At 35.0% G+C, this 25,762-nt stretch overlaps 3 protein-coding genes across 5 annotated transcripts; 1 reads left to right on the top strand and 2 right to left on the bottom strand.

Moving 5' to 3' along the window:
- On the top strand, positions 1,098-6,539 carry LOC109826173 (secretory carrier-associated membrane protein 4-like). Its single transcript, XM_020393164.1, has 12 exons — positions 1,098-1,289; positions 1,818-1,928; positions 2,037-2,093; positions 2,219-2,252; positions 2,346-2,468; positions 3,108-3,170; positions 3,263-3,356; positions 3,703-3,748; positions 3,841-3,908; positions 4,717-4,765; positions 5,751-5,816; positions 6,340-6,539. Exons 1-12 carry the CDS (start codon positions 1,233-1,235, stop codon positions 6,370-6,372), a joined length of 801 nt encoding a protein of 266 aa, XP_020248753.1. The 5' UTR covers positions 1,098-1,232; the 3' UTR covers positions 6,373-6,539.
- LOC109826174 lies at positions 9,804-19,314 on the bottom strand. Of its 3 annotated transcripts, XM_020393166.1 has the most exons (4): positions 19,257-19,314; positions 18,925-19,042; positions 17,822-17,992; positions 9,804-10,265 (listed from the first exon to the last, which is right to left on the bottom strand). In XM_020393166.1, exons 2-4 carry the CDS (start codon positions 18,988-18,990, stop codon positions 10,026-10,028), a joined length of 477 nt encoding a protein of 158 aa, XP_020248755.1. In that variant the 5' UTR covers positions 18,991-19,042; positions 19,257-19,314; the 3' UTR covers positions 9,804-10,025. The 3 variants fall into 3 exon arrangements, with proteins under 3 accessions (XP_020248755.1, XP_020248756.1, XP_020248754.1); XM_020393167.1 differs by lacking the exon at positions 19,257-19,314 and having other exon boundaries at positions 17,858-17,992; positions 18,925-19,170; XM_020393165.1 differs by lacking the exon at positions 19,257-19,314 and having other exon boundaries at positions 18,925-19,170.
- On the bottom strand, positions 11,253-17,809 carry LOC109826172 (aspartic proteinase CDR1-like). Its single transcript, XM_020393163.1, has 2 exons — positions 17,006-17,809; positions 11,253-16,896 (listed from the first exon to the last, which is right to left on the bottom strand). Exon 2 carries the CDS (start codon positions 12,604-12,606, stop codon positions 11,296-11,298), a length of 1,311 nt encoding a protein of 436 aa, XP_020248752.1. The 5' UTR covers positions 12,607-16,896; positions 17,006-17,809; the 3' UTR covers positions 11,253-11,295.

Raw genomic sequence — 25,762 nt, forward strand, 5'->3', positions numbered from 1 at the left:
CGGATACACCTCGATAAGAAAAAATTATATCCATATCCGCTAAAATCGGATACGGTTACGAATATGTGTGCAGATATATAAACGAACATACATGCGGATACAAAACGGATATAATAAAACTATGTAGTATTAAAAAAACATAGTTCATGTGATGCAAAAAAATTCTTTAATACATTCATTATAACTGAAAAGCTAAGATTGGATACCTTCATCATCAAAATTAACTACAAAATCCATAATGTAAGAATTAAAACTATCGTAAGAGCATGACTAATATGTATTCGGATATCTCAGATACGGATCCGGATATTTTACTACAAAACCATATCCGTAACCGTATCTATCGATTACAGATTTAAGTAACCATATTCGTATCCTAACGGATATGGTTACGGATATTTCCTCAAATACGGATACGGTTTAGCAACCCTATCTAACGCCCAACCCGCATATGAATCATCTCTAGATCCCCTTACATTTCTGCAAACTTATCAGTTTGATCCGCTCCGTCTAAACTTACCCAAAATTTCTCTTTTCCTACCCAATTCAAAAACTCTTCAAATGACTACAAATACGGCTAATCTTCTGATTTCGAGATCTTCTTCATCTCTAAGGGCTCCAACAAATTAACAATCAAATCCATATCTTTAGAGATTAGTCACTCCATAGTGAAAAAATCAGTGTCCAGGAGATGAAGATAGGAAAGAGGAACAAATAAATTTGTGATAAAAATAGAAAAATATCATGGAGATATCGTCGTGTTATTGATGTTGTATTTAAACATCAAAAATTAGACAAACATATGATTCATGTTCTAAAGTTAACATATAGATAGTTATTAACTATATGAATGATACTTCAGAGATGAGAGAAAAAAATAGGTCCAAGAGGGGTTTATCACGCAAAAAATTGATTTTTGGTGCTAAAACCAATTTTTCTAGAAAATTTCTTTTTAGTACAATAAAAAATTCAGTGGTACATTCGTAAATAAGCTCGACCGGACTCGCGTCCTACACAAGCGATATCGGGTGGCACATACGTAAATAAGTTTGACCGGAGTCGGGTGCTATATAACCGACCCGGGTCATTTCAGCGTCGCCGTCGTCTCATTCTCTTTCGCTCGCCATCCTCTTCTATCAAAAAAAGAAAGGGGGAAAATCACCCCGTTGTCCTCGCAAGATTTTTCTTTTTCTCGCTAAATTAGGAAAACAAGGAGGAGAGAGAGAGAGAGGATGCAGCGCCACGACGATCCCAATCCCTTCGACGAGGAGCCAGTCAATCCCTTCGCGGTAACCTCACCGCCTTCCATTTTCCCTCTCTTTTTTCCAAAATTTGCGTTTTCACCGTAGGAATCTAGCGAAAAACCTAGATCCTGAAAACGTTTGCATCGGATTCTGTTTTCCCCCAAAATGAGTGATTTCTAGGGTTTCGGCTCTTCGGATCTGTTGAAGTAGATCTAGATCTTGACCGGCGTCCGTTTTAGATGAAGTTATGCTGTAAATTAGGGTAGATTAGCTCCTAAGACTTCTTATTTGCACTGATTCAGTACTTAGTTCCTTGTCGAGCGAACAAATATTTGTGCCAACTCTTCGGATCTGTTATATTAGATCTAGATAGTGATCACTGATGGAGGAAATTGAAATGATGATAAATTTTTTCTGTGAATTGAAGATTGTGTGAATGACGTGGATTTTGTATGAAAAATTGTTGGTAATTTTTTCGTTAGTTAGGTTGTGAGTTTTCTAGTTTGCGCTGATTTGTATAGTTTAGTACCTATGTGATGAAATATTAAAGAAATGGATCGTGTTTCTTTGCAGAAACAATCGGATTCAAGCTCGAAACCTCGGTTTCCTGGGCTGTCATCGCTACCATTCGGTTTTGGCAACAGGAATGATGCTACTGATGATATACCTCTTGGATCGGTGAATGTATGGATGTTTAATCTAAAATTTTGTTATTTTCCATTGTGTTGACATCATTATATTCGTTGTGTTAGCTGGAGGAGTTGATTGATTTGAAAGTTGCATATATTGCAGGGCTCGAAGGGTAAGGATCTTGCTTCTTGGGAAGCTGATCTAAAAAGGAGAGAACAGGTTTGCTGAATTCATTTCTTCCGCTTTTGAAACTGCATATTATTATTTGAATGCACTCCAAGTTCAATTAGTTAGAAAAAGAAAGATTAATTTTCTTTTATTTATTGTTTGGTGTTTCTTAACAGGACATAAAACGAAGGGAAGAGGCTCTGACAAGTGGTATGTTGCCAAGTTTTATGGCTGATTTGTAGCATGTCGTAAGGCTCACTGCTGTATTTTGATTGGTGGTAATATGATACTTGTTGATTGCAGCTGGTGTTCCTGTTGAGGAGAAAAATTGGCCCCCGTTTTTTCCAATCATTCACCATGACATTGCTAAGGAGATACCAATCCATGCTCAACGATTGCAGTATTTGGCATTTGCAAGTTGGCTAGGTATGTAACATTTATATTCTCTTTCTATGTAGTTGCATGCATTGACACTCTTATTTTGCCTTGTTTGTCCAGAAGAAGAAATTATATATTTCTACAATTAAGTGATTTTGCAAGTGCCATGGTTTATATAGTTATATTAAAATGGATATTTAAGCATATTCATGGTTTTTCTTGTTTTAATCAGATGATAACCAGTTATCTTATTTGCATTCTTGGGTGCTAGTGGTGGATCCTCTTATTTAAGGCAGCATAAAGAAAATGTTTGAACTGTTACCGTGATAAACATGGAATTCTTTCACCTTACCTTAGAAGTGAAGGAGTTACTGAATCATATTGGCTCGACATGTTTTTCTATATTTTAATTTCTTTTGAACTTTTTATTGGTATGCTTAACATTCATATATTGTGAAGATTGGAGGTTTTTTGTTTATGTGCTTTCTAGTTTGTTTGGATGCTCATTAATATATTTTCAATATCCTGATTTTTACACCTTTTACTTAAAGTCCTGTGGATTATGCTGGTGTACGCATACCTACTGGTAGATTGTTTTCAAATATTATTCTAGAACCAAGTATGCTGAGAATATGGACATTACTTGCATACTAGCTGAAGTTTGTTTTGTTTTTTAAATTTTGACAGGTATCTGTCTTTGTCTTGGATGGAATATAATTGCTGTTGTTGTGTGTTGGATCAAGGGAGGAGGTAAGCTTGTATCACCTCTACTGCAGCAATTCTATCTATCTTGTTGGTGAAGAGCCTTATATCCACGCAACTTACACAATATTATGTTACAGGGGTTAAAATATTTTTGCTGGCATGCATCTATGCTTTGCTTGGGGTCCCTCTTTCATACGTGCTTTGGTATAGACCTCTGTATCGTGCTATGAGGTAGGCCTGTTTACTTATCTTACATTCTATTGTTTCAGTATTGTTTTTCACTTCTGTCTCACTATCTAATTCCAATACAATAATATAGTACGTGAAACCTTACTTATATCTAAGAAAAAATATATATATAACCCTCTTAACTACAATTGATCTCCTAAAATATGAAATGTTCAGGATCAAGAGGAACCAAATCGACTTAAGAGTTTCTTTCTTGGGGCACATGACATTGACATCATATTGTTTGCTAAGAGTTTCTTCCTTGGGGCACATGACATTGACATCATATTATTTGCTTGAATCTATCAGTTTATTATTGCTTTAAGTAATTATTATTGTTTATATGCAGAACTGATAGCGCAGTGAAGTTTGGCTGGTTTTTCCTTCTTTACATGGTGAATCTCATGATACTTTAACTGATTGCTTTCAATATACCTTCATTTGCACATTGGTTCTGGATGTTTGTTCTGACATTGCTATATTCCAGATTCACATTGGCTTTTGTATCATTGCTGCTATTGCTCCTCCGATTGTCTTTCATGGGAAGTCATTGACGTAAGTCTTGTTTCTCGTTGCTGAGTCTGAATTCAAGTTGTTTCCAAATTTAAAAATCATTTACGACGCTTCATGGTTTCTTGCAAAATTTTATTTGAGATTTTGTTTTTGAACTTATGCTACTTGTATATAGAAATATTATCTTACGTGCAAGCATGATGTAGGTTAATATTAACTCAGACTATAAATGATGACAAAATTTTCATGTTTACTTGCAGTATTTTCAATTACAGAATTGAAAAACAACAGATGGTCTCATGACAGAAATTTGCAATAGTTCCCTGTCAGCTAAAGTGTGACGAACTTGGTGTAATATACTCCAGTATTATAGGACGAGAAATTTACATTTCTCAAGTTTGTGTCCAAATTAGTTTCGAAGAGAAAACGCATCTGCATGTTTCTTTTACTGAGAAAATTTGGTATATGAATAATCTGGTGGTAAAATAGTCATGCAAGATTCATATATTAGAAAATACAATAAAGTTATAAAATGTAGCAAATAGTTTCTCAAATGTTAGTGACCTGCTTAAACAAGCTAGCTGGCAGAAGTTGGGGCCTATAAGCTCACTAAAATATCTGCTTTAAGTGTATTTTACAATACTGGTTGACAGTAGCCAGGAGCCACGTCATAGATGTCTAAACTTGAATGTCTATCTTTCTTTCCTATGAACAAAATTGTATGATTCAACTTTATGAGTGGGCTAATATGTTAACCTAGGCATTTGCTTGCTTGTTGGGGTTTATGTCTTTATGCACAGTTTTCTTGTTTAACCTAGTACTAATATAATCTCTCTTTGTCTGGAATCAGGGGTATCCTTGCTGCTATTGACACCTTCTCTGATCATGCACTGGTTGGGGTGAGTAATAATCCTTGACTACTGCATAAATACTTATTTTTTTGTAGTTTTTTAATTTAGCTTTCTAGATAGCTTTATTTGGATTCTATATTTTCTGTGTATCTCTATACCCATGGGCCTTAAATATGGAGTTTTTTATTTGAAATTAATAAAATTCATATTCATATATCCATGATGTTTTTACATGCTCCTATAAATCATTTAATCTGTAAGTTTGTAAAGAAGGATATCGAGAAGGATTTGTGTATCTAAAGTTGGAAGGCATGTTGAGATGCATGTGCTTGACATAACACTATTAAGACTAGTAGAGAACTGAGAAGCTAAGAATTTTATGATGTTCAATAACTTTTATTAGTCCTAGAACCTTATATGATGCCTCTTGCTACCGGAGAGTAGTGATCCAACAAGACTTTTCCAGGTGGTTGCTTCAGAAAGGATTCGAAGATAAGACTGATTTTCTTTCTACCTTGTTTCTGATTCCTCCAAGATTAAGTTTAAACCAGCCTACCATTTATGGGATGTATCAAATGAATCTCGCCTCTGGTTTCTTCTTCAGTCTTCTTTTGTATTTGTTAAATTACCGACAGTTTCTTGTTTCTGAATCACTGGGATTTTTTCTTTCTTGAGAAACATTAGTCAGCCCTGCTCCTTCCACGTGATGTTCAACTGGACATTTGTTTAAGCTTGCCTATAGCCCTTAGTCTCTTTCTGTTTATAGTTCTATTATTACATAGAACTGAAGTCCGAATTTTCATCAGATTTTTTATTCTCTCCTTGAGCAAAATGATTAGATGAATAGAAACCAATATTGGAGATGTATTTCTTATACTTCAATCCACAATGTGGAATTTATATGAGGGTTCAACACTTTATCTAGTGTTCTGTGGTCGCTGTATCTTTTTTTTTGGAGGTGGGAATAAGGTGCATTTTTCAATGCACCTTTATGGCTGAATTAAGGAATTTAACATTTTCTCATATGATGCAGATATTCTACTTGGTTGGGTTTGGCTTGTTTTGCTTGGAAACACTTCTGAGCTTGTGGGTGCTTCAGGTAAGTGAAGCAACTTTCTTTTCTTTTTTATTTCTTTATTTATTTATTTATTTGGTTTTTAACCTCGCACAACACATTCAACCTCATGCTCATCCAATATGCATGTTTTACTGAACTTGGACTTGCCTTACTTAGTTTTTGGTCCTCGAGTACCTTCAGCTTGGATTAACCATATAAAGAAGAAATTGTAGCATAAAAAGACGTTACTAGCGTTAACCAGTTCAATCCGTCTGCATTTGATATATGAGAGACTTGCTGGCTGAAGAATTTACTTTGAAACAAACAACTGTTTCCCATCTTTCTACCTCCTCCCCGTTTTAAGAAATTTTGCATTTTATTTAGAACAACATGCTTTTAGGTGCCTAGAGGATTAATTTTATCTTTTATAATCATATTTTGAAGAAACAATAATCTTCTCAGAAGCGCTTTGGGAGTATGATGCTACTGAAAAATACAGTCGATTTTTTTGAACTTATTCATTCTCTTTTATGTTCCTTTATCTTCCTTTTTTTGGACTATGCAGAAAGTTTACATGTACTTCAGAGGGCACAAGTGAAGCGGATGCTTGGAGAAAGTTCCAACTCGACCTATTTCTTTTTCGTTCTCGTCCTTTTTTGTAATAGATTGTGTTCTTAATACTTGGATATAAAAAGATGTTTGGGTACAAATTTACTTGTATTAATCCCTGTCGTTCTTTATCTTGTGTAAAAAAAATTTTGATTTCGTTGGCGCGTTACCAAAGTTTGCAACTATACCTTAATGTATTCGTGGGTAAACTTTTGGATACGTCCTCTTGCTTATACTTTTCAACTTGTGGGAGCTACCATGATTTTGCACGCTAATACCGTTATTGTTGTCCTTCTCCAACCTTCCATCACAAGCGGTAGAAAGTTTTGTGGTATTTCCATTTCCATAATTCAGTGTCAAAATTAGTTATTTACCCCTATTTAGCTGCGCGATCCATTCAACCTCAAAGAGCCTTGAATCGATAAATAAATTTATCGTCAACCTCTCATGTTTATAGTGATCCAATCTCATGACCCAGTTTAGTCAGCATATTGCCTAACAAACAAGCAACCAGTATTGAATTACGTATAGGGGTGCCAAACCGTATCCGTATATAAGGAAATATCCGTAACCGTATCCGTTAGGATACGAATATGGTTACTCAAATCTATTACCGATAGGATATGGTTGCGGATATGGTTTTGTAGTGAAATATTCGTATTCGTATCCGAAAATATCCGAATACATATTGGTAATACTCTTACGATAGTTTCGATTCTTAGATTATGGATTTGTGGTTAATTTTGATGATCAAGATGTCTAATCTTAGCTTTTCAATCATAATGAACATATTAACGAACTTTTTTTGTATCACATGACTATATTTTTTCTGAATACTATCTAGTTTTCTCATAACCTTTTTGTATTCGCATGCATATCCATTTATATATCCGCATCTATATCCGTATCTAGTTTTCTCATAACCTTTTTGTATTCGCATGCATATCCATTTATATATCCGCATCTATATCCGTAACCGTATCCGATTTTGACGGATATGAATATGAATTTTTCTTACTGACGTATATCCTTATCCAAAATCGAATAATCCGATTTTGACGGATATGAATATGAATTTTTCTTACTGACGTATATCCTTATCCAAAATCGAATATGTATCCGATTTTGACGGATATGAATATGAATTTTTCTTACTGACGTATATCCTTATCCAAAATCGAATATGAATATAAATTTTTCTTACCGACGTATATCCGTATCCGAGATGGATAAGCGGATATGAATATGATAAATGTCATACGTATATCCTAGGGATGGCAAATGGATGGTTTTGGTTGGGTTTTGGTTGGGTCATAAATGGGTGGGCACATTTATGACCACTTAACCATTTATGACCCATTTAGCACTTGCTAAATGGGTTGGTTCTCATCCACCCATTTACTAAATGGGTGGTTCATGGGTAACCCAATAACCCATTTAGTTATGATTATGATGCTTCTATATATATGTAAGTTTCAGGGATCTACTTGCAAACTTCCAAGGGTTTTTGGCAAACTTTCAGGGGGGTTTTTTGCAAACTTTTAGGGGGTTTTTTGTAAACTTTCAGGGGGTTTTCTACAAACTTTTATGGGATTTTTTATAAACTTTCAGGGGGTTTTTTACAAACTTTTAGGGGGGTTTTTGCAAACTTTTAGGTGGTTTTTTGCAAACTTTCAGGGGGTTTTCTACAAACTTTCAGAGGGTTTTCTGCAAACTTTTAGGGGGTTTTGCAAACTTTTAGGGGGGGTTTTGCAAACTTTTAGGGGTTTTTTTTGCAAACTTTTAGGGGATTTTTGTAAACTTTCAGGGGGTTTTCTGTGAACTTTCTGGGGGCGTTTCTGTAAACTTTCAGGGTGTTTTCTACAAACTTTCAGGGGGTTTTCTGTAAAAAGAATTGTGAGCGCCTACTTTTTATATTTATATATCCTTGAGGGTGTTTTTTGTAATTTTTAAAAGTTTGAGGGTGTTACTTGCAAATTTGATATTTATAGGGGACTACCGAAATTTTTTAGATTTCATGTGTCATTTGCAAGTTTAGAAAATTCTAAGATTGTTTTGTAGTTTTAAATTCTTGAGGGTGTTTTTTACAATTTTTAAACTTTGAGGGTGCTTTTTGTAAATTATAAATTTACAGGGGGTTGCTAGTAATTTTTGGATTTCATGTGTCATTTGTAGGTTTTGAAATTTCAGGATGGTTTTGTAATTCTAAACTATGCAGGGTGTTTTTCTAAAAATTTAAAACTTTGAGAGTGTTAATTGTAAATTTTAAATTTATAGGTGCCTATTAAAATTTTTTAGATTTCATATGTCATTTGCAAGTTTAGAAAACTCTAAGATTGTTTAATAATTTTGAAGTCTTGAGGGTGTTTTTCTCATTTTCTACAACTTTTAAGGGTGTTTTTGCAAATTATAAAATTTCAGGGGGCTGTTGGTAATTTTTGAATTTCATGTGTCATCTGTGAGGTTAGAAAATTTTGATAGTTTTTTTTTATAATTTTTAACTCTTGAGGGCGGTTTTATAATATTTTAAACTTTGAGGGTGTTTTTTGCAAATCTTAAAATTTTAAGGGGTTAGTCATTTTAAGTGTTTTCTATAATTTTTAACTTTTGAAAATAAGTTTTGTAATTGTTTAAGCGTTGAGGGTGTTTTTAAAACAATATCCATCTAAACGGGTAAATGGGTGGGTAATAACCCACCCATTAATGACACATTTATCTTTAATAAAAACTATACCCACCCATTTATGGCCTATTTAACTAAATGGGTGGGTTTGGATGGTTCATTTGGCGGGTGGGTATGGGTGGGCAATTGGTTTTGGGTTCATTTTGCCATCCCTAGTATATCCGTATCCAAGATGGATAAGCGGATATGAATATGGTAAATGCCATATCCAAGCCATATCCACTCCATTAACAACCCTAATTACGTATAATATATTTTAACTGCTTCCCATATTTTTTGATACTTTTCTTTAGTAATAAAATTTATAAATTAGAATTGTTGGGGCCCTCCTCTTCAAAGAAGAGGGCAACCCTCCAAAAAATGGCGTATGCTGCTTATGAGTGGAGAGCACACGGTATTCTTTAGTAAAAGGCGAAAGAATAGTTCGCTCTGTGCTCACCACGCAGCTGCGTGATTTTCTACGGCTCATGCGGAGCTATTTTTATAAGCGGTAGAGCCTGGAGAAAACAGTGAACTAACCGATGTGGGACTAAACGGGAGTAATAGCTGGCAAGCTACCGTATCTTGCTTTGGTATATATCCACGGACCCCACTGGCTCGTTGACAACTCGCTATTAGTCGTTCATTTAAAGATCAGCCCACGTGAAAGGATTGAGATTATCAAGTTTTTGTTGAAAACCCATTCATTTTGTGATCAGTCAATACATCAGTCTCCATCCATGAATTAACAAGAGACATCCACAATAATCATAGCTCACGTCCTTCAGAGAAACTACCCCGATACATATAGGCACAGATATTTCACACACAACTTTTCGAATTCTCAATCATTCTTCTAGATGAAGATAATCAAAGCTCTCCTTTATACAAATGAATCCACATATTAACCTGATTACACCCAGAATACATGCGCAGAAAACAAGTAAAACATTCGAGTACCTGAGAAGTGTGATAATCTCTTAACTTCTGAACCCAGAACTATGATCTTGAGCCACATTACAGTCATCGAGAAGTTTGATAAGATCGTGCTCTGGAGCACTCAACGAGGGCAATATTCCCCGTTTCGTTGGGCTTGGCCGAGGCTTATCACTTCCAGCTACTGCTTCGGGTTCAAGGTGTGGGCCTTCCTTCACAACGGGCAAGTCGCCTCTGAATCTAGCACTGACAGATGACATCCGTTCTTTCCATATTCTTCCGTCCTATATCCATTTATAGAATGTTGTGATTAAATAAGTGAAGTCAAAGTTGTAGAAGCAAAACAAATAGATAAGATGAGGGTGACGACAATGTGTTTTGGGTTAATTGCGGATAGACCGCTCTGTAGTGCTATACTTCTACTGTTGCAGATAGATCCCTCAGTGAACTTTCTTTACTCTTTTACCCTCAGGAGGCTTGTTAAAAAGACAAATTTCTGGTTCTCTCAGGGTAAAAGAGTCAGGAAAAATTTTACTCAGAAGGTCTACATGCAACAACAGAAGAATAGAACTACAAGGGCTCTATCCCCAGTTGGACGATAGTAGAGGGGGGGTCTATCCACTATTAGCCCATTTTATTAGCATCTAACTCCGACAGTGTTGTACTTATAACGTTTATGTTATCTCTGTCTATCGCAAGCCAAAAGTACAGGAAAGTTGAGGTAGGTAGCTGATAACCGATATAAACCTAGTTGGATTTATATATATGAATCCCATAGAATATCTGAGAAGAAGAAATAGGATTCATGTAGCCAACGCCGAAAATTTGGGATAAAGGCTTTATGTGAGAAATGTCTTTTTTACATCTTTAAGAATTTGCACACAAGTTACGGTTTCAAGGAAGAGATATCCGTCATATACAATATGTATCCACACAAACATTTACTTTCTAAGGGGGTATATCCCTAAACGAGAGGCACGGCCAAAAGAGATCCTTGGTTAAAACCAAGGATGTGCCCTATTTGACTCACATTTTCACCAATTAAGGACTTAACGTAAGTTGAATCCATTAGTTAAGGATAATCATAACTAGATGAGCACAACCAATAAATAATAATGAGAATAACAAAGCTTGATAGAAAATAAATAACTAAAATAAAAATTGACGATAAAGTTGCTAAGCACTTAGTTATTTCATTATTACTCACTGGGGTGACATTAGAATTATGCGAGATAAAGAGGAAAAGTATTAGGTACATAAACAACAAACAGTACGAAAAACAAAAGGCTAAGAGATTAAATGCACTAAGAGCAGTTAGGAAAAGTTTGGGTCAGTACAATCAGTGGCAAGGAATGAAATCTGCTTGTTGGCCAAATCATATCCGACATTGTAGTTCATTTGAGCTTGCATGCCCAAAATAGATGGTTCGTACTCATTTTGAAATATATATGCACAATATTTGCCGTCATCTTCAAAGAAAATACCGGAAGCAGGCACGTTGACATCAACCCCGCCATAAAATTGAAAGGTGATGTTAATCCAATTAAAATCTTCCATTGTCCCATGGTAACAATTTCCATATAAGTGCCTTGAATCAAGTGCATCATTCAATGCCATTGCTAATGGCTCATAGGCAGGGGGATCTAGCCAAATTGACATTGTCCCTGTATCTAATGTCATGTTCATATACCCATCATCAATAAGGGAAGAAATGTTTAATTTAGTCGATATGAAACTAACTCCCACCAATTTGAGGTTATAGAGACCATCATCTAAAAGAAATGGTGTTGTCTCGCCTACAATGTTGGCTAAAGATCCAAACAACATCTTGCTGTAGGATTCGGCATCTTTTGGTGGTTCTGGAGGCATGCAGTATGAGAATCTATCTACCTTAGCTTGAGATGTGAAGGATTCTTCACCTAATCCTAGACCTAAAATGCCATCAGCAACAGATGCACCATTTCTAAAATCCTGGTCAGCACAACCAAATACAACATCAACCATGTAGTGATCTGAGACATGAAAATTGTCGATTCCCATGAATCCTGTTGAAAAGCTTCCATCCTCATAAGTAGACCGGAATCTGCATGTTTCAGTGTCTGGATCACAGTAGTATGCATCTTTTTGACAAATAGGGTGATCACACTTTAAAAATTTGTAAGTGGCGGAATTATCAGGATTGAATCCAAGACTTTTCCTGCTACCACAATTTTCACACTCATCACCATCAAACCATATTAAATGACTACCAGTGTCAAGTTCAAGATACGTCTTTTGCTCAGAGGATCCAACAGATATCTCCCCAAGATAGAGACCGGAATAAAAACCAATTGGCAGTGATGTGTCATTATTTAGTTTTGCGGAGTGAATATACTCAAGCCGTCGTTTCTCAGCTCGAAGAAGGTCAAGGATAGTGAGGCTCGGATCAAAATACGGCGATAAGTGTGAGCTTTTAGGTAAAACGCGAATTTGGAATCCAATTTCTGAATCAGAATGAGAGATGAACAAGGATGTGATTAAAAGCACTAAAAGATGTCTCATGACTACTATGTGGATAGGACTGAGGATAGGGATGCAATGTTTTGTTACCATACCATTTATATAATGAAAAAAAATCTCACACATCAGCTCTTTTCATGCCCTGAACATGAGCAGGAAATTAAGGTTTAAGCAAATCAAAAGAATCTGGTAAAGTTGTTCCTTTCATGCCATGCACATGAAAAGCCTATTTAGAGTTTTCAACAAACCAGAGAAATGAGCTTATTTGATTAAAGAGAGTCCTCGTAAACAGACAAAGATGCAAAGATAAGAAATTCTCTACCTATACTAACCCTTTTAGTTGGGTTAATCACGGAGGTTCAGCTCGTTGTAGATACGCTTATGACAAGCATATGTTGCGTTTTACCCTTTGATCTACTTTCCAGACTAATTTAGATTGTACATATACTTAACACGAGCAGCAATTCATTGCCTGCCTACTGCATTCTAGTTAAGATTCAACTTACTAGGGCACATGCTCAGTATAGCTGCACCTTGTTACATATTTCTTTAGGTTTAAAAGATATAACAATGTTATAAGGACATATAAAAAAACTGAAACTTGAATGGATTCGCTACTAAATTAAAGAATTATCCAGTATAATATTGTAAACGCGTGTATATAATCTTGTAAATGTGTTTATACTATTGTGTAGAGAGATACCCTTAATCAAAACAAAACATACAACTAAACATTAGGAATTGAGGCCCCGCTAATAGATAGTGAGTCTATACAGAGCTCCATAGAAAGGCATATGGAACTAAACAGGCAACAAATTATTATAAGATGAGAGAGAAAATAAAGTGACATGTTAGTGTATGTTTGGCACATTTTCCTCTGATAACTAATAAAAAATGAAGAAATATATGAAAATAAAACGAGAACGGTTGCTTTGATGAAGGTGATATGAGACAACTTGTGTAGCTACTAGGTACAAAACAACTTACTTGTGTATCATATAGCCATACTTTGGAATCAAAAAGGTTTTTGGGTTAACCTAAGGAAACGAATGAATAATTTGAGCTATAAAAGACCAAGATTAGAGGGTATTAACATATAAAGCACGTAGATATTAATAAATAAATAAATTCCTGAAGCTGAATGACTATGATACCAGGTCAAAGTCTCAGTCACGACATCAAAACTCTCCGAAGTTTTAGTCGGAGAAGAAGGAATTACATTTATCCTCTAACACTATTTATGCATAAGTTTATAGATATATGCACTCAAGTGAACTTCAATAAATATTTTCTTTCCCTGAAAATGCAAAAACTTTACAACGTTGTGAGGAGCTTAGTTCATTACGTTGTTACTCACTAGTCACTAGAGATAACATTGGAATTAAAATTGAAAGGTAATGCTCATCCAGTTGAAGTCTTCCATCCTCTCAAAATAACAATTTTCATATGCATTCCTTGTATGAAGTGTATCTTTCAATGCCATTAATAACAGGCTGTATGCAGTCAGAGGTAGCCAAATTGCTCCACTCTCTGAATCTAGTACCATGTCCATATATCCCACTTTATTGATGGGAGTAATGTTAAACATAGTTGATAGGAAACTAATTCCCACCAATTTGAGGAAATAGACACCTTGCTCTATTATGAATGGAGTTGACTTACCTACAATGTTAGCTACAGATCCAAACAACATCTCATGATAGGATTCAGTGTGTTCCGATGATTGAGGTATGCAGTATGAGAATTTATCTACCTTAGCTTGAGATGTGAAGGGTTCCTCGTCTAGTCCTAGACCTAAATTCCATTAGCAACAGACTCGCCATCCCTACTATCCTGCTCAGCGCAACCAAATACAAAATCCAATGTGTAATCAGTTGAGAAATGAAAATGATCAACTCCCATGAATCCTGCTGCAGAATTTCTATATGCATAAGTATACCGGAATCTACATGTTTCGATGTCTGAATCACAAAAATATGCATTTTTTCACATAGAGGATGATCACAGTTCAAAAATCTGTAAGTGGCAGAATTGTTGGCATTGAATCCGAGACTTTTTCTGCTACTGCAATTTTCACACACATCACCCTCAGAATTGTTGGCATTGAATCCGAGACTTTTTCTGCTACTGCAATTTTCACACACATCACCCTCCAGCCATACTAAGTGGCTACCCATCTCAAGTTCAAGGTACCTCTTTTCCTCAGAGGATCCAATAGACATCTCAGCCAGATAGAAACCGGAATAAAAACCAATTGGCAGTGATGTGACATTATTTAGTTTTACGGAGTGAATATAGTCAAGCCGTCGTTTCTTGGCTTGAAGAAGGTCATGGATAGTGAGACTAGGATCAAAATATGGTGATGATAAGTGTGAGTTTTTAGGGGGGAAAAGCGTATCTGGAATCCAATTTCTGAACCAGAACGAGAGAAGCAGAAGATGGACGAGACTAAAAACAGTAAAAGATATCTCATGTTTACTATGTGGTTACGACTGAGGAATAGGAACATGATGTCTCCATTTATCTAAAATAAAAAAAAACTCTGGTAAATTAGTTCTTCCCATGCCTGAACGTATGCAGGAAATTAAGGTTTATACAAATAAAAAGAATCTGGTAAAACTGTTGTTACATACAATGCACATGAGCAGCTTATTTAGAGTTTTCAACCCACCTCAGGACAAGATTATGTGATTAAAGAGGGTCCACTGCATAGACAAAGAAGAACAAGATAAATATTCTCTAAACAGATAGAGAAGAACAAGATAGAAACTTCTCTACGATACTTAACCATTTCAGTTAGTTTTATCACAGAGGTTGACCTCCTTGTAGCTACGCTTTTGGCATTGGTAATTAAATTCACAGGTTAAGGAATTAACCTAAGTTGAATCCAAAGGTTAACGTTAATCTTAACTAAATGAGGCCCCACCAATAAATAATGAGTCTTATCCAGAACTAGATAAAAACTAAAAAGCTACATGAACTAGCAGGTTTTCCTATATTCACCCCTTAAATCTTTCAAATTTTCTCAAATCCTATTAGTTCTTTTAAATTAGCACCTCTGTTAGATTTTCTATCAAATATATTAACTCAGGTTGGTCAATAGTTAACCGCACATGGCAATTGCAACACTACCCTTAAGATTGAGTTGAGTCAAGCCCTCCCCACATATCTTCCTAATCCCAATCTTGAGCTAGTCAGAAAGGCAGGTTTTATCTAGATTTTTTTTTTTTGAAAAGATTAATCCCTCCCTTGATATCTGCTTCTGTTTCTCTATTCTACTATCTTGTTGGGATGAAGGTTTTTAAGGAAAGTTCATTTCATGAATGCTTTGGAGATTCTGGGAAATGTCATTTGGATGTTTGGTTAAGAAATTTGGGTTCGAATGCTTGGAAAATTGATTTGAATGGTGTGGAAATTTGGGGCTTTAGTGAACCTTCACAAGCCATTGTGGACAGAATTTGACAATTAAGCATGGAAGTACCGAAGAAAGATGTCTTTACCCGTGTTTAATTGCTTGATCATTAACTCAAACCTGCAAGGCTACAATTTCCAATTTTTGCCATTTAATTTGGTGAATTTGAGTACAAAAACAGAAGAGCAGCAGCAAGCAAGAGAAGGATCGGGATCCTTTCCAATTAGGTGGTAATTTGAGTGTCCATTACCCCAATCCTTACACTCTATTCCAATTTCAAGGACTGAGATGAAGCTACGAAGGACTCTAAATATTATCTTGAAAACCACTATTGGCTTAAAACCACTATTGTGAAAACCGGTTATAATATAGTGGAAATGCTACATGAGTTCATCTCAGCCCTTGAAAAAATTAGGCATCAGGTTAACTGGACACTCTTCAATTACCACGTAATTGGAAGGATCCGTATCCGCAAGAGGAACTGACCCGTTTAGGGAAGACAATGAGAGAATGGGTTAGGGCTAAAATGAAATGGGTTTATGGTTTAAATCCATTTAGGTACCAAGTTTTGGGTTTGAACCCACTTAAATAGAGGGATATAACGGGAAACTCCCTACAAAAGGTTAACTTAGAAGGAATATTCCCTTTAAATTGGATGATAGGTGATCAGAGGGATTAATTTGAAAAAACCAATAGGATTTGAGGGACTAAATAGTAATTTCAATGATTTGAGGGACATTCAAATTATTGAAGATTTAATAGATTAATATAAAAAAAACCTAAAACTAAACATCCACAAATTACTAGAAGATTGAGAGAATATAAATTGAGATATTATAGTGCCTTTGTCAAAATCTTCCACGGTTGCTAATAACAAATGAAGAAATAAAGAACAGAATGGTGGATTTTGTGAAGGTTACATGAGACAACTGTTGCAGATATAAAGCAACTTACTTGTATATCATGTAGTAATACTTTGCAATCAAATAGGCTTTTGGGTTAACCTACAGAAACGAATGGTTGGGCTATAAAAGAACTTTTCTACTACCACAATTTTCATACTAATAACAATCTAGCCATACTAAATTGCTACCCGAATCAAGTACAGGGTACCTCTTTTCCTCGAAGATCCAACAGATACCTCCCCAAGATAGCGACTGAAATAAAAAACCAATTGGCAACGACATGTTGTCAGACTCATCACTTAGCCTGACAGAGGGAATGTAGTCAAGACATTGGTTCTCAGCTTGCAGAAGGCCATAAATCCTGAGGCTAGTATCAAAACACAGTGACAAGCATGAATTTCTACATAAACTCATGTTCCACTATAAAATGTCTCGTGTCTACTGACTGAGGATAGGGATGCAACATTCATAAACTGAAAAGAAAAGGGTAAATAGCTCTTCCCATGTACTGAACATGAACATCACATTAGAGTTTAAAGTAACTTCACCATTCTAAGTGATTACCCTATGATCATGCTTTTTAGACAAATTTAGTTTGTACATGTATTTCACATGATCATCAGATCACAGGCATGCCAACTACATATTACATTCAAGTTGGGATCGCATGTGTTCAGGCTGCACCTTGGTAGATACTTCTTCAAGATCAAAAAACATACCAATTTGGTAAGGAAAAATAGAAGTAAGACTGACATTCTTGGATGGGTTTGTTCACTAATTAACAAGTAACGCATATAGCACTTGTAATCTCGTAAATGCGTCTCTATATTGTGTCAATTTGTATTTATAACTCTCTCCAAGATTAAATGTGAATATTTTGTACATGTATTTATAACAAATAGGAATTTTGCATGTCCACCCTTATTAACCTTAACACCTTGCCTGCTTGCACATGCCTCGCGAGAAAGAAACAATTAACAAGCATGAGAAAACTTAAAGTGATAGTCAAACGTTTATTACTTACATTGAGTATCGAAGGTTCTGGGAGCGGGCACTTAACTGGTTGGTCACAATCGGTAGGCTCAGTTGGGTGCTCAACCGGCTTAAATTCAACTGTTGTTTCAATTACATGGGCTGTAGGCACTGGAGCTGGATCCAAAACCTCCACATTCTGTGCCAATGTTTGCCTCGCATCCTAAGCCATGAGATTAACAACTCGCTTAATGATCCCAACCACAAATATTAAAGATGAAAGTATAAAGGACAAGAAGAAAAAAGAGGAATTCGAATGATAGGTGTAAGAGAGTCCCTGAAATGGATCTGAGCATATGATAGTTGAGCCTAAAACATTCTTATGTAAGCATGTAAAATGCAATTTGATGATATCATAGGGTTTCATATTCCATACAATTTTTAAACAATAACAATTAGCTATCAAGAAATTCATAAATAAATGGCAAAGAAAGCACTGATTTAAAAAGCAACTCAAGTCCTTCCCACACATCTTTTGATCTTCTCTTTCCTTCAGTTCGGGGAGAAATCCCGCAATTTAAACATAATATATATGTGTAGTACTTAATTTCAAAGTAAGATCCGCCTACAAGTCTCGAATCTTCACTGAAAGCATCCTCATTAAATTCCGATTTTAGAATCTAATATTAAACAACTAACAAGTAGCTCAACAATGAGCTTAGCAGATTCAAACAGTGAAAATGCAAATAAATACCTTTTAGAGAAAAGCTGTGTTTCCCGATGCAAAACCAAATAATCGGTAAGTAAGTTAACTATAAAAGAGAGGGAGCATAAACAAGGACGTTAATAAAAACCCAACAAAATAAATTAACAAAAATAAACAAGAATTGACAAAAACCCAACAAAATAAATTAACAAAGTTCGTCACAAACGACGGAATCAAGAACACCCAATACCCCAATTCAATCAAACAAATCCTACTTCATTCGCAGAACCAATATTACCAAATCGACCCAAGTCACCAAATTGATCGCACAATCTTCAACAACATCAAAAACCCATCTCTAATTACCAAAAACGCATCACCGAATCACCTAAAAAAAGCACAAACGCCAACACCCATCAACCAAAAATAACGAAAAATCTCATTCTTACCACTGCGCTCTGAGTTCTCCTGTGCCCAATTCTCCCACCTGAGAACTTTGAGAAAATCCCCACCATTTTTTCCCCCTCTTCTCTCTAATATCTGAAACGGAAGCTTCTTCTGCTCATTCTGTTCTCAGGTTTCAGAGAAAGATAGAAAAAAAGGGTGGTGAGCACAATCGAATCTAAATCACAAATTGAGATAAAATATTCACCACCAACTATAGCTTTCGTTAAAGATGGGGTTTTTTTTTTTTTTTTTTGGTTGTTTTTTCTAGCTTTCGTTAAAGATGGGGTTTTTTTTTTTTTTTTTTGGCTGTTTTTACTGAGATTTTTGGACTCGCCTTTGGAGAACTTAAAGAGACAAGCGAGAGAGAGCGAATATTTTTTGGTTTGATCTTCGAGACTATTTTAGGTTTTTTATTTCCAGGCCCAAGATTTCATGAGGACTTATCTTCAAACCCGCCTAGTCCAAATTATTCCTAAACACAATATACTGGGCTAAACTATTCTAAAACCTGCTTTCTGTAGTTTAATTTATCAGAATTTATTATAGAATATAAATTTATAACCCTCATTCATCGTCATTGTTTCATATTTGACACAGTGGCAGAGTCCTTTGAAGTTGGACATGGTAATCAAAATAACCCAGTTTTAAATCTTATCGATAATAAATTTACAGCCGACTAGAACATGGTAACACTAAACGCAATGGCATATTACCGTATAACATAACAACCATGAACCTCACACAACAATCTTCCACTTTCAATTAGGAAAACTTCAATTAGGTATGATTTTATATACCTTTTAAATATCGTATATAAAATTGATGAAAATGTAGGAACTGAATTTAGAAATAATTTAGGGCGATATTGGAAGTAGATGGGTTTAAGAATAAATAGTTGAAAACTTTGGTCTGTAAATGAAATGCCCTTTTTTCAACTGCTTTTGGGTTTTGCTCCGTGGCTTGGATTGGATGGACGGTGCTGATTCGCTAATACTGTTGATGATGATGTGATTTTCTGCCACGTGTCGAATAATAGGGCGGCAGCCGGCTGCCAGCGACCGAAGTCGATGTTTGTAGTTGACAAGTAACTGCTCGGATCTGCCGTTTTAATAAGAACATCAGACAGGGTTTTGCAGACACCCAAACGTGGGCAAACAGTGTATTTATTCCTTTAGGAGAACCCAAAAATTTAGTATTCATATGACAGTCAATTAGTATAGCATCATCACTGTAGCACATATAGGAACGCCGGTGTCTTAAAAATATTGTATCATAGTAGGGTACTGTAGCATTTAAAAAATGTTATTGTAAAAACCATTTAAGAACAATATTACTGTAACAGAAATAAAAAAATAGAGATGTGCAAAGCCCGCTAATAACTATGTAATCTCAGAATATATTGTGCTTTAGTTTTGGCCCAAACTATGATTCAAATGGAATATTAAATAAAAAGAAAAAATAAATATTCTGATAGAGCTATGTTTTTTTGTTTTTAATGATATAAGACCCCCCAAGTCTTCCTTATTTCTAAACAACACCCCCAAATCTTGATATTTCTAAATAGCCCCCAAAAATCATGTAAGTTGTTGAAAAAACACCCTCATGGATGTTTTCCATCCAAATGCTTTACCCAATCATGGTTAGCCCTTAACCATGTAGGTTACCTTACAATAATAGTCTTATTCAATAACTCCAATAATGAGGGCGCTATTTAGAAAATGGGTGAATGCAATTTGGCCATTGTTGCTATCAAGGGCATAAAGGGTGACAAATGAGTTACTTCTGACCGAGGTTTTTTTTCAACTGCTTACATGATTTGGAGGGCTTGTTTAGAATATCAAGATTTTAGGGGGTTATTTAGAAATAAGGAAGATATGGGGATCTTACATGATAAAAACATTTTTTCGCGTGTAATATATTCGTTTGGAGTTTCAGGCAACTTTTATGCCAACAAATTTTGTTTAATGAAGGTTCTATTAATTACTATAAAGACTCAGCAGCTTTCTAAGAAAAGGTTCCAGTTAAAATTAAAATTAAAAATCACAAGCTACATACGAAAAACAAATAATTAAAGCTTTGCTAACATTTTCCCTCAAGTTAAGAAACTTTTAAACATTTGCTTAAATTGTAATACTTTTTTAGGTAATTTTAGATATTTAGGCTCTAACATAGTTTTTTTTCCCCATGATTCAACAATTTATTTTCTTTTTTAGGTCATTTAGATATTAGGCTTTAACGTAGTTGTATTTTTATTTTTCATGATTCAACAAATTATTTTCTCAAAGCAATTCATCATAATCCACGAATGGTGAGTACCATGTTTTTATTTGGGCTTAATTGCATTCAAATACTCTATAGTTTCCTCTACACTTATATACCCTCACTTAGTCACTTGTCTTTGGCAACATTTATATATCCTAAAGTTTAAAAACTCGCACTCATACACTCGCACGTGTTTTAACAGCGCTTATACGCCCTAAAGTTTAAAAAATGTGCCCGTAAATATCCTAAAGTCGTCAATACTCACACTTAAATGTCCTTGGAATGCAATCTTAAAGGTATTTAAGTGCAAATTTTTAAAACTTCATGATATTTAAGTGCTAGTTTGAAAAACATTAAAATATTTAAGTGTAGGTTGTAAAGACTTCAAGGCACAAAAGCGCTATAGAAAATAAGTGAGGATACGTAAGTGAAAGTTTTAAAATCCTTATGTATCTTGGTGTTGCCAAAACAAATGAGAGTAATACTATAAGAGCAATGCGAGAAAACTATAGGATATTTAAGTGCAATTAAGCCTTTAATTTGTCTGCCATTTCCTTGACTTGGTGCGAGCGGTAGACACATCTTGAGTTAGTTATAAGCATTTCATAGGGTCTAATAAAACTTTATACTCTTCTGTTCTGACCCATCGCCTTTCAAGTTATTGCGGTGCGATAAGGGACTGTTTGGTTGTATGTTTTTACCATATAAAAGGATTGAAAGTGTAAAAAAGTGAGTCTCAATGTCAGCTTTCATCACTTTACATTGTTTGTTTAAATTCTCTTTTACATGAAAAGCTTACACTTTTTGATGAGGTGTCACCGAAAGCAAAATCATCAAAATTAGGAGTGATTTTGTTGGAAAGCTGACACAATGACATAAACGTGTCCAAAAAATTAATAAAAAAAGTCAAAACCTTGTAGAAAGTGGTGAGGTGGATAACCACTTTCCATTTTGTGTCATAAATACTCTAGTTTACATTATAATATCCAAACAATGTAATACTATTATTTTAGGATTCACAAAGATTACTAACCAAACAATGTGAACACTCGAACGTAAAGTAATGAGGTGGATAACAACTTTCTATTTTGTGTCATAAATACTGGATCCGGATCCTCTCCTAATAAAAAGCTCCTAATATCTCCTTAGAAAAATTCCTTAAGGGGGTGTTAGTCAATTGGGACATTTTCATACAAAATGGGATAATTGTTAAAGTGGAATAATATTTCGCTAGTGGGATATTTTAGTGGGATAACTAGGAACAATTTTGTGAAGCAGGATATTTTGATAAAATAACGTGGGATAAATTTTTATAATCATGAAGTATATATTTATGCATTTTGAAGATATAAATACTATTTATGTATTTTAAACTTACTACTATTAATTGATAATTGCTTACAAGAATGTTCGTTACTATTAAATAACTTTTGGTTAGACTATAAGATATTGACAATTATTATTATGATGATGGTCTAATGATGGTGATAACCATAATAGGAAATAAGTAAAGAAAAAAAATAAAAAATAACAAAATAAATACGAGTTCTAGTTTTTTACCACATAGTTCCAAGCTAAAACTTGGAATAATTTGAGAAACTAGAACTCTTATTTTTTTATAGAAAAATAAAAAAAGTGGGATAATTTTGTACAATTATCCTGGATAATGAGTTGGCCATCATTAATAATGGCCAACTCATTATCCAATAGGAGGGGGACACCACACTTGTCCTCCCTATTGGTCCCATATTTTGCGTCATTATAGCAAAGCTCATCTCAGATCCTATCTTTTTATTTTCATCATGGTCTTTCATTTTCCCACCCATCCTTGTGGACCCCCCTCCTAACTCTTCACAAATCTTCATTAGGAAATATTAGGATGAGAAGAGGATCCCAATTCAGAAAGACGTCCAAACAGCCCCTAACTTGAAAGGCGATGGGTCAGAAGTAACTGCAGCATCTTCTTTTCCCTACTTTTTTAAAAAAAGAGATGCGCTTGCTTGAAACTAAAAAATATATATTAGTGAGTTGGATCTTTTCCTTTCTTTCTTTCTTTCTTTATTTTTTGAACCTTCTTATTTTTATGGTGAGTTGGATCCTCATTAAAATAGCTGTCATGTTTTTCAACAACCATACACAGTAGCCCATGGTCATCATTGGCTGAATTTTTTGTGGCAAGGATCATGGGAAACCACGTCATGTAGAAATTAAGTAAAATACGACGATTGTCTCACTATCAAATTTTAACCGGTATAATCGTATACACACACTACCAATGCAATCAATAATTATTAGCTGATTCTTCCACGAGAAGGAGAAAAAAAAGTTCCATGACTCGTTGGCTTTTTTTTTAAACTGAAGAAACAGGAATAGCATTCCTGTTCATATATATATATATATATCTATATATAATATGATATATATATAGATTAATGGGTGGTATCCTTGTCATAGGAGGAGATTTCCTCCTATGACGCCTTTAAAATCACATGCATGGCGACATTGTGATGATCCGCCTCCTTACGCTTTGACTTGATCTACATATGTCTAAAACCCCACACACCAAGTTTGGGGTGAACCGTTTCGTTTGACCCTTCATCACTCGTATCAATTTTTAACTGTTGATGATGAATAGAACTTTTCACATGCTTCGATGGAGAGTCAACGACGGACGGATTCACCCCAAACTTGGTTGTTGGGCGTTTTAGAATATGTAGAATCAAGTTCAACGGAGCGGATCATCCACCATGCTCGCTCAATCATGTTTTAAAGGCGTCATATGGAGAAATCCCCTCTGCATATCCATTAATCTCATATATATATATATATATATATAATATTAATATATATAGTTTCTATAGTTAGGATGTATATGATTTATATAATATATATATATATATATATATATATATATTTATGGTGAAAAAAAAGAAACTTACAGAGAATATACATATCTTATCAAAAAAGGCGAAGGCACACCAAAAATAAACAGAAAGAAGAGCAAATTAAAAAGCATCTTCTACCTAAACTAGACAGCACAAAGTATGCATATACACCATAAAACCAAGAATAAAAACTACAAAAGATAGTTAAGGAGTTTGAAGAAGATGCCACTGCCTCAAAAGAAAAACTCCCAAAAGAAACAACCGACATGAGTAACAACCAACAAGGACTAGTCTGCTGAAAAATTGTCTCCCACTTCAGCTGCCGCTTTCTTCTTTGCTATATCTTCAAACTGCAGCTTGATGGCTGCCCTACGAATCCTTTTAGCCAACCTATCTTCCTGAGCACCTGCCCATAGGAGAGTATATCTAGCAACATTAGCTGCAATAAGGTCAGAGTTATGCTGAATATCTCTAAATATGAGGAAGTTACGACTCGTTGGCCTTCTAACTCTATGAACCGTTTATTTGTCATGTTTTTGCCTATTAAATGTTCGTTTCCTGACTCTAATTTTCCTTTAAGATTAAGCCTCTTCTCAGATATATTTTCCCTTTTGCTTCTCAGCCCACTGCTCGTGTGAGGAGTTAAATTATCAGTATAATCAAAATAATAAACCGCTGGAAGTTGAACGTTGTGTGAATGCATTGGCTAACTTTAATTCTACTTTATTTGAACGTATGCGCATGCTATGAAAAATCAAAATCACCAATTTTGGAATCAGTACAAGGACAATTTTTTTTAATAAACAAATTAACAAGTTTTTCCAGCAGATTTCGACTAAAGGAGTAATTGCATATAAGTCCTTTAAACCTCCGAACTCAGTTTTTGCTAAAATCTTCCCAAAATCATTATTTCCATTGCCAAAATATTCCTCTAACTATTAATGAGAGTTAAACTTAGTTAAATCTACCAGAAATATGTGAACTTTCCGTTATGCCCCTTTCTCATTAAATACTAGCATTTAAATTCCAATTTTATAGAACGTTTACACTAGCAAAATCCCCCCAAAACCTCAATGAAGCCGCTCTCCCTTTTAGAGCTTGGAAAAAATTAGGAAAATAAGAGTTTTTTAGTTGTTACGGGAGGAGGAAACATCCCAGGGGCATCGGAGTAATTCTACACATTGGGTTAAGGCTTAGCCTACTTGCATTTAGAAATTATAAAAAAATTTAACAGAAGGAGGAATTGGCAATGGAATTGATGATTTGGCAAATACTAAGATTTGGGGGGCGTTTGACAATAAAAGAAGATTAAGGGGCTAACATGCAATTATTCCCAGTTTAAATTGTCATAAGATTGGAAGGCACATTCTCAAATAAGAAAGATTTCAAAGGGTGTTTCTGAAAAGTCCAGTACTCTGCATGTACCCCCGCGAGTTTTTTATTTTAACCGACAATATTTGCGGGTAAAAAAAAAAAAACGATTCCCAATCTCTCCATCCATCGAAAATCCACTGTAATTCATTTTGGGTTGATTTAGTTCTTGAAGTTGGCCATGGAAGTGTGAGTATTTAGCTTTCAGCTTAAAACTTGAGTCTTTTGTGTTTTATACGAATTTTAACGAATTATAAAGGTTTTTGATTCAATGTTGATGTTGACGCAGTGTCGCTTCGGCGCCGGGAAAGGTTCTGATCAC

Source organism: Asparagus officinalis, chromosome 10, assembly GCF_001876935.1.
Source record: "Asparagus officinalis chromosome 10, Aspof.V1, whole genome shotgun sequence".
NCBI classification, from domain to species: Eukaryota; Viridiplantae; Streptophyta; class Magnoliopsida; order Asparagales; family Asparagaceae; genus Asparagus; species Asparagus officinalis.

Excerpts from the sequence above, each read along its gene's own strand:
- LOC109826173 (XM_020393164.1), top strand. The coding sequence starts at position 1,233 with ATGCAGCGCCACGACGATCCCAATCCCTTCGACGAGGAGCCAGTCAAT. Across the intron at positions 3,171-3,262 it reads GTGTTGGATCAAGGGAGGAG|GGGTTAAAATATTTTTGCTG; the intron begins GTAAGCTTGTAT and ends ATTATGTTACAG. Across the intron at positions 3,749-3,840 it reads GGTTTTTCCTTCTTTACATG|ATTCACATTGGCTTTTGTAT; the intron begins GTGAATCTCATG and ends GCTATATTCCAG.
- LOC109826172 (XM_020393163.1), bottom strand. The coding sequence starts at position 12,606 with ATGTGTGAGATTTTTTTTCATTATATAAATGGTATGGTAACAAAACAT.
- LOC109826174 (XM_020393166.1), bottom strand. The coding sequence starts at position 18,990 with ATGGTGGGGATTTTCTCAAAGTTCTCAGGTGGGAGAATTGGGCACAGG. Across the intron at positions 17,993-18,924 it reads GGAGAACTCAGAGCGCAGTG|GATGCGAGGCAAACATTGGC; the intron begins GTAAGAATGAGA and ends CTCATGGCTTAG. Across the intron at positions 10,266-17,821 it reads CAGAACCTTCGATACTCAAT|GACGGAAGAATATGGAAAGA; the intron begins GTAAGTAATAAA and ends AAATGGATATAG.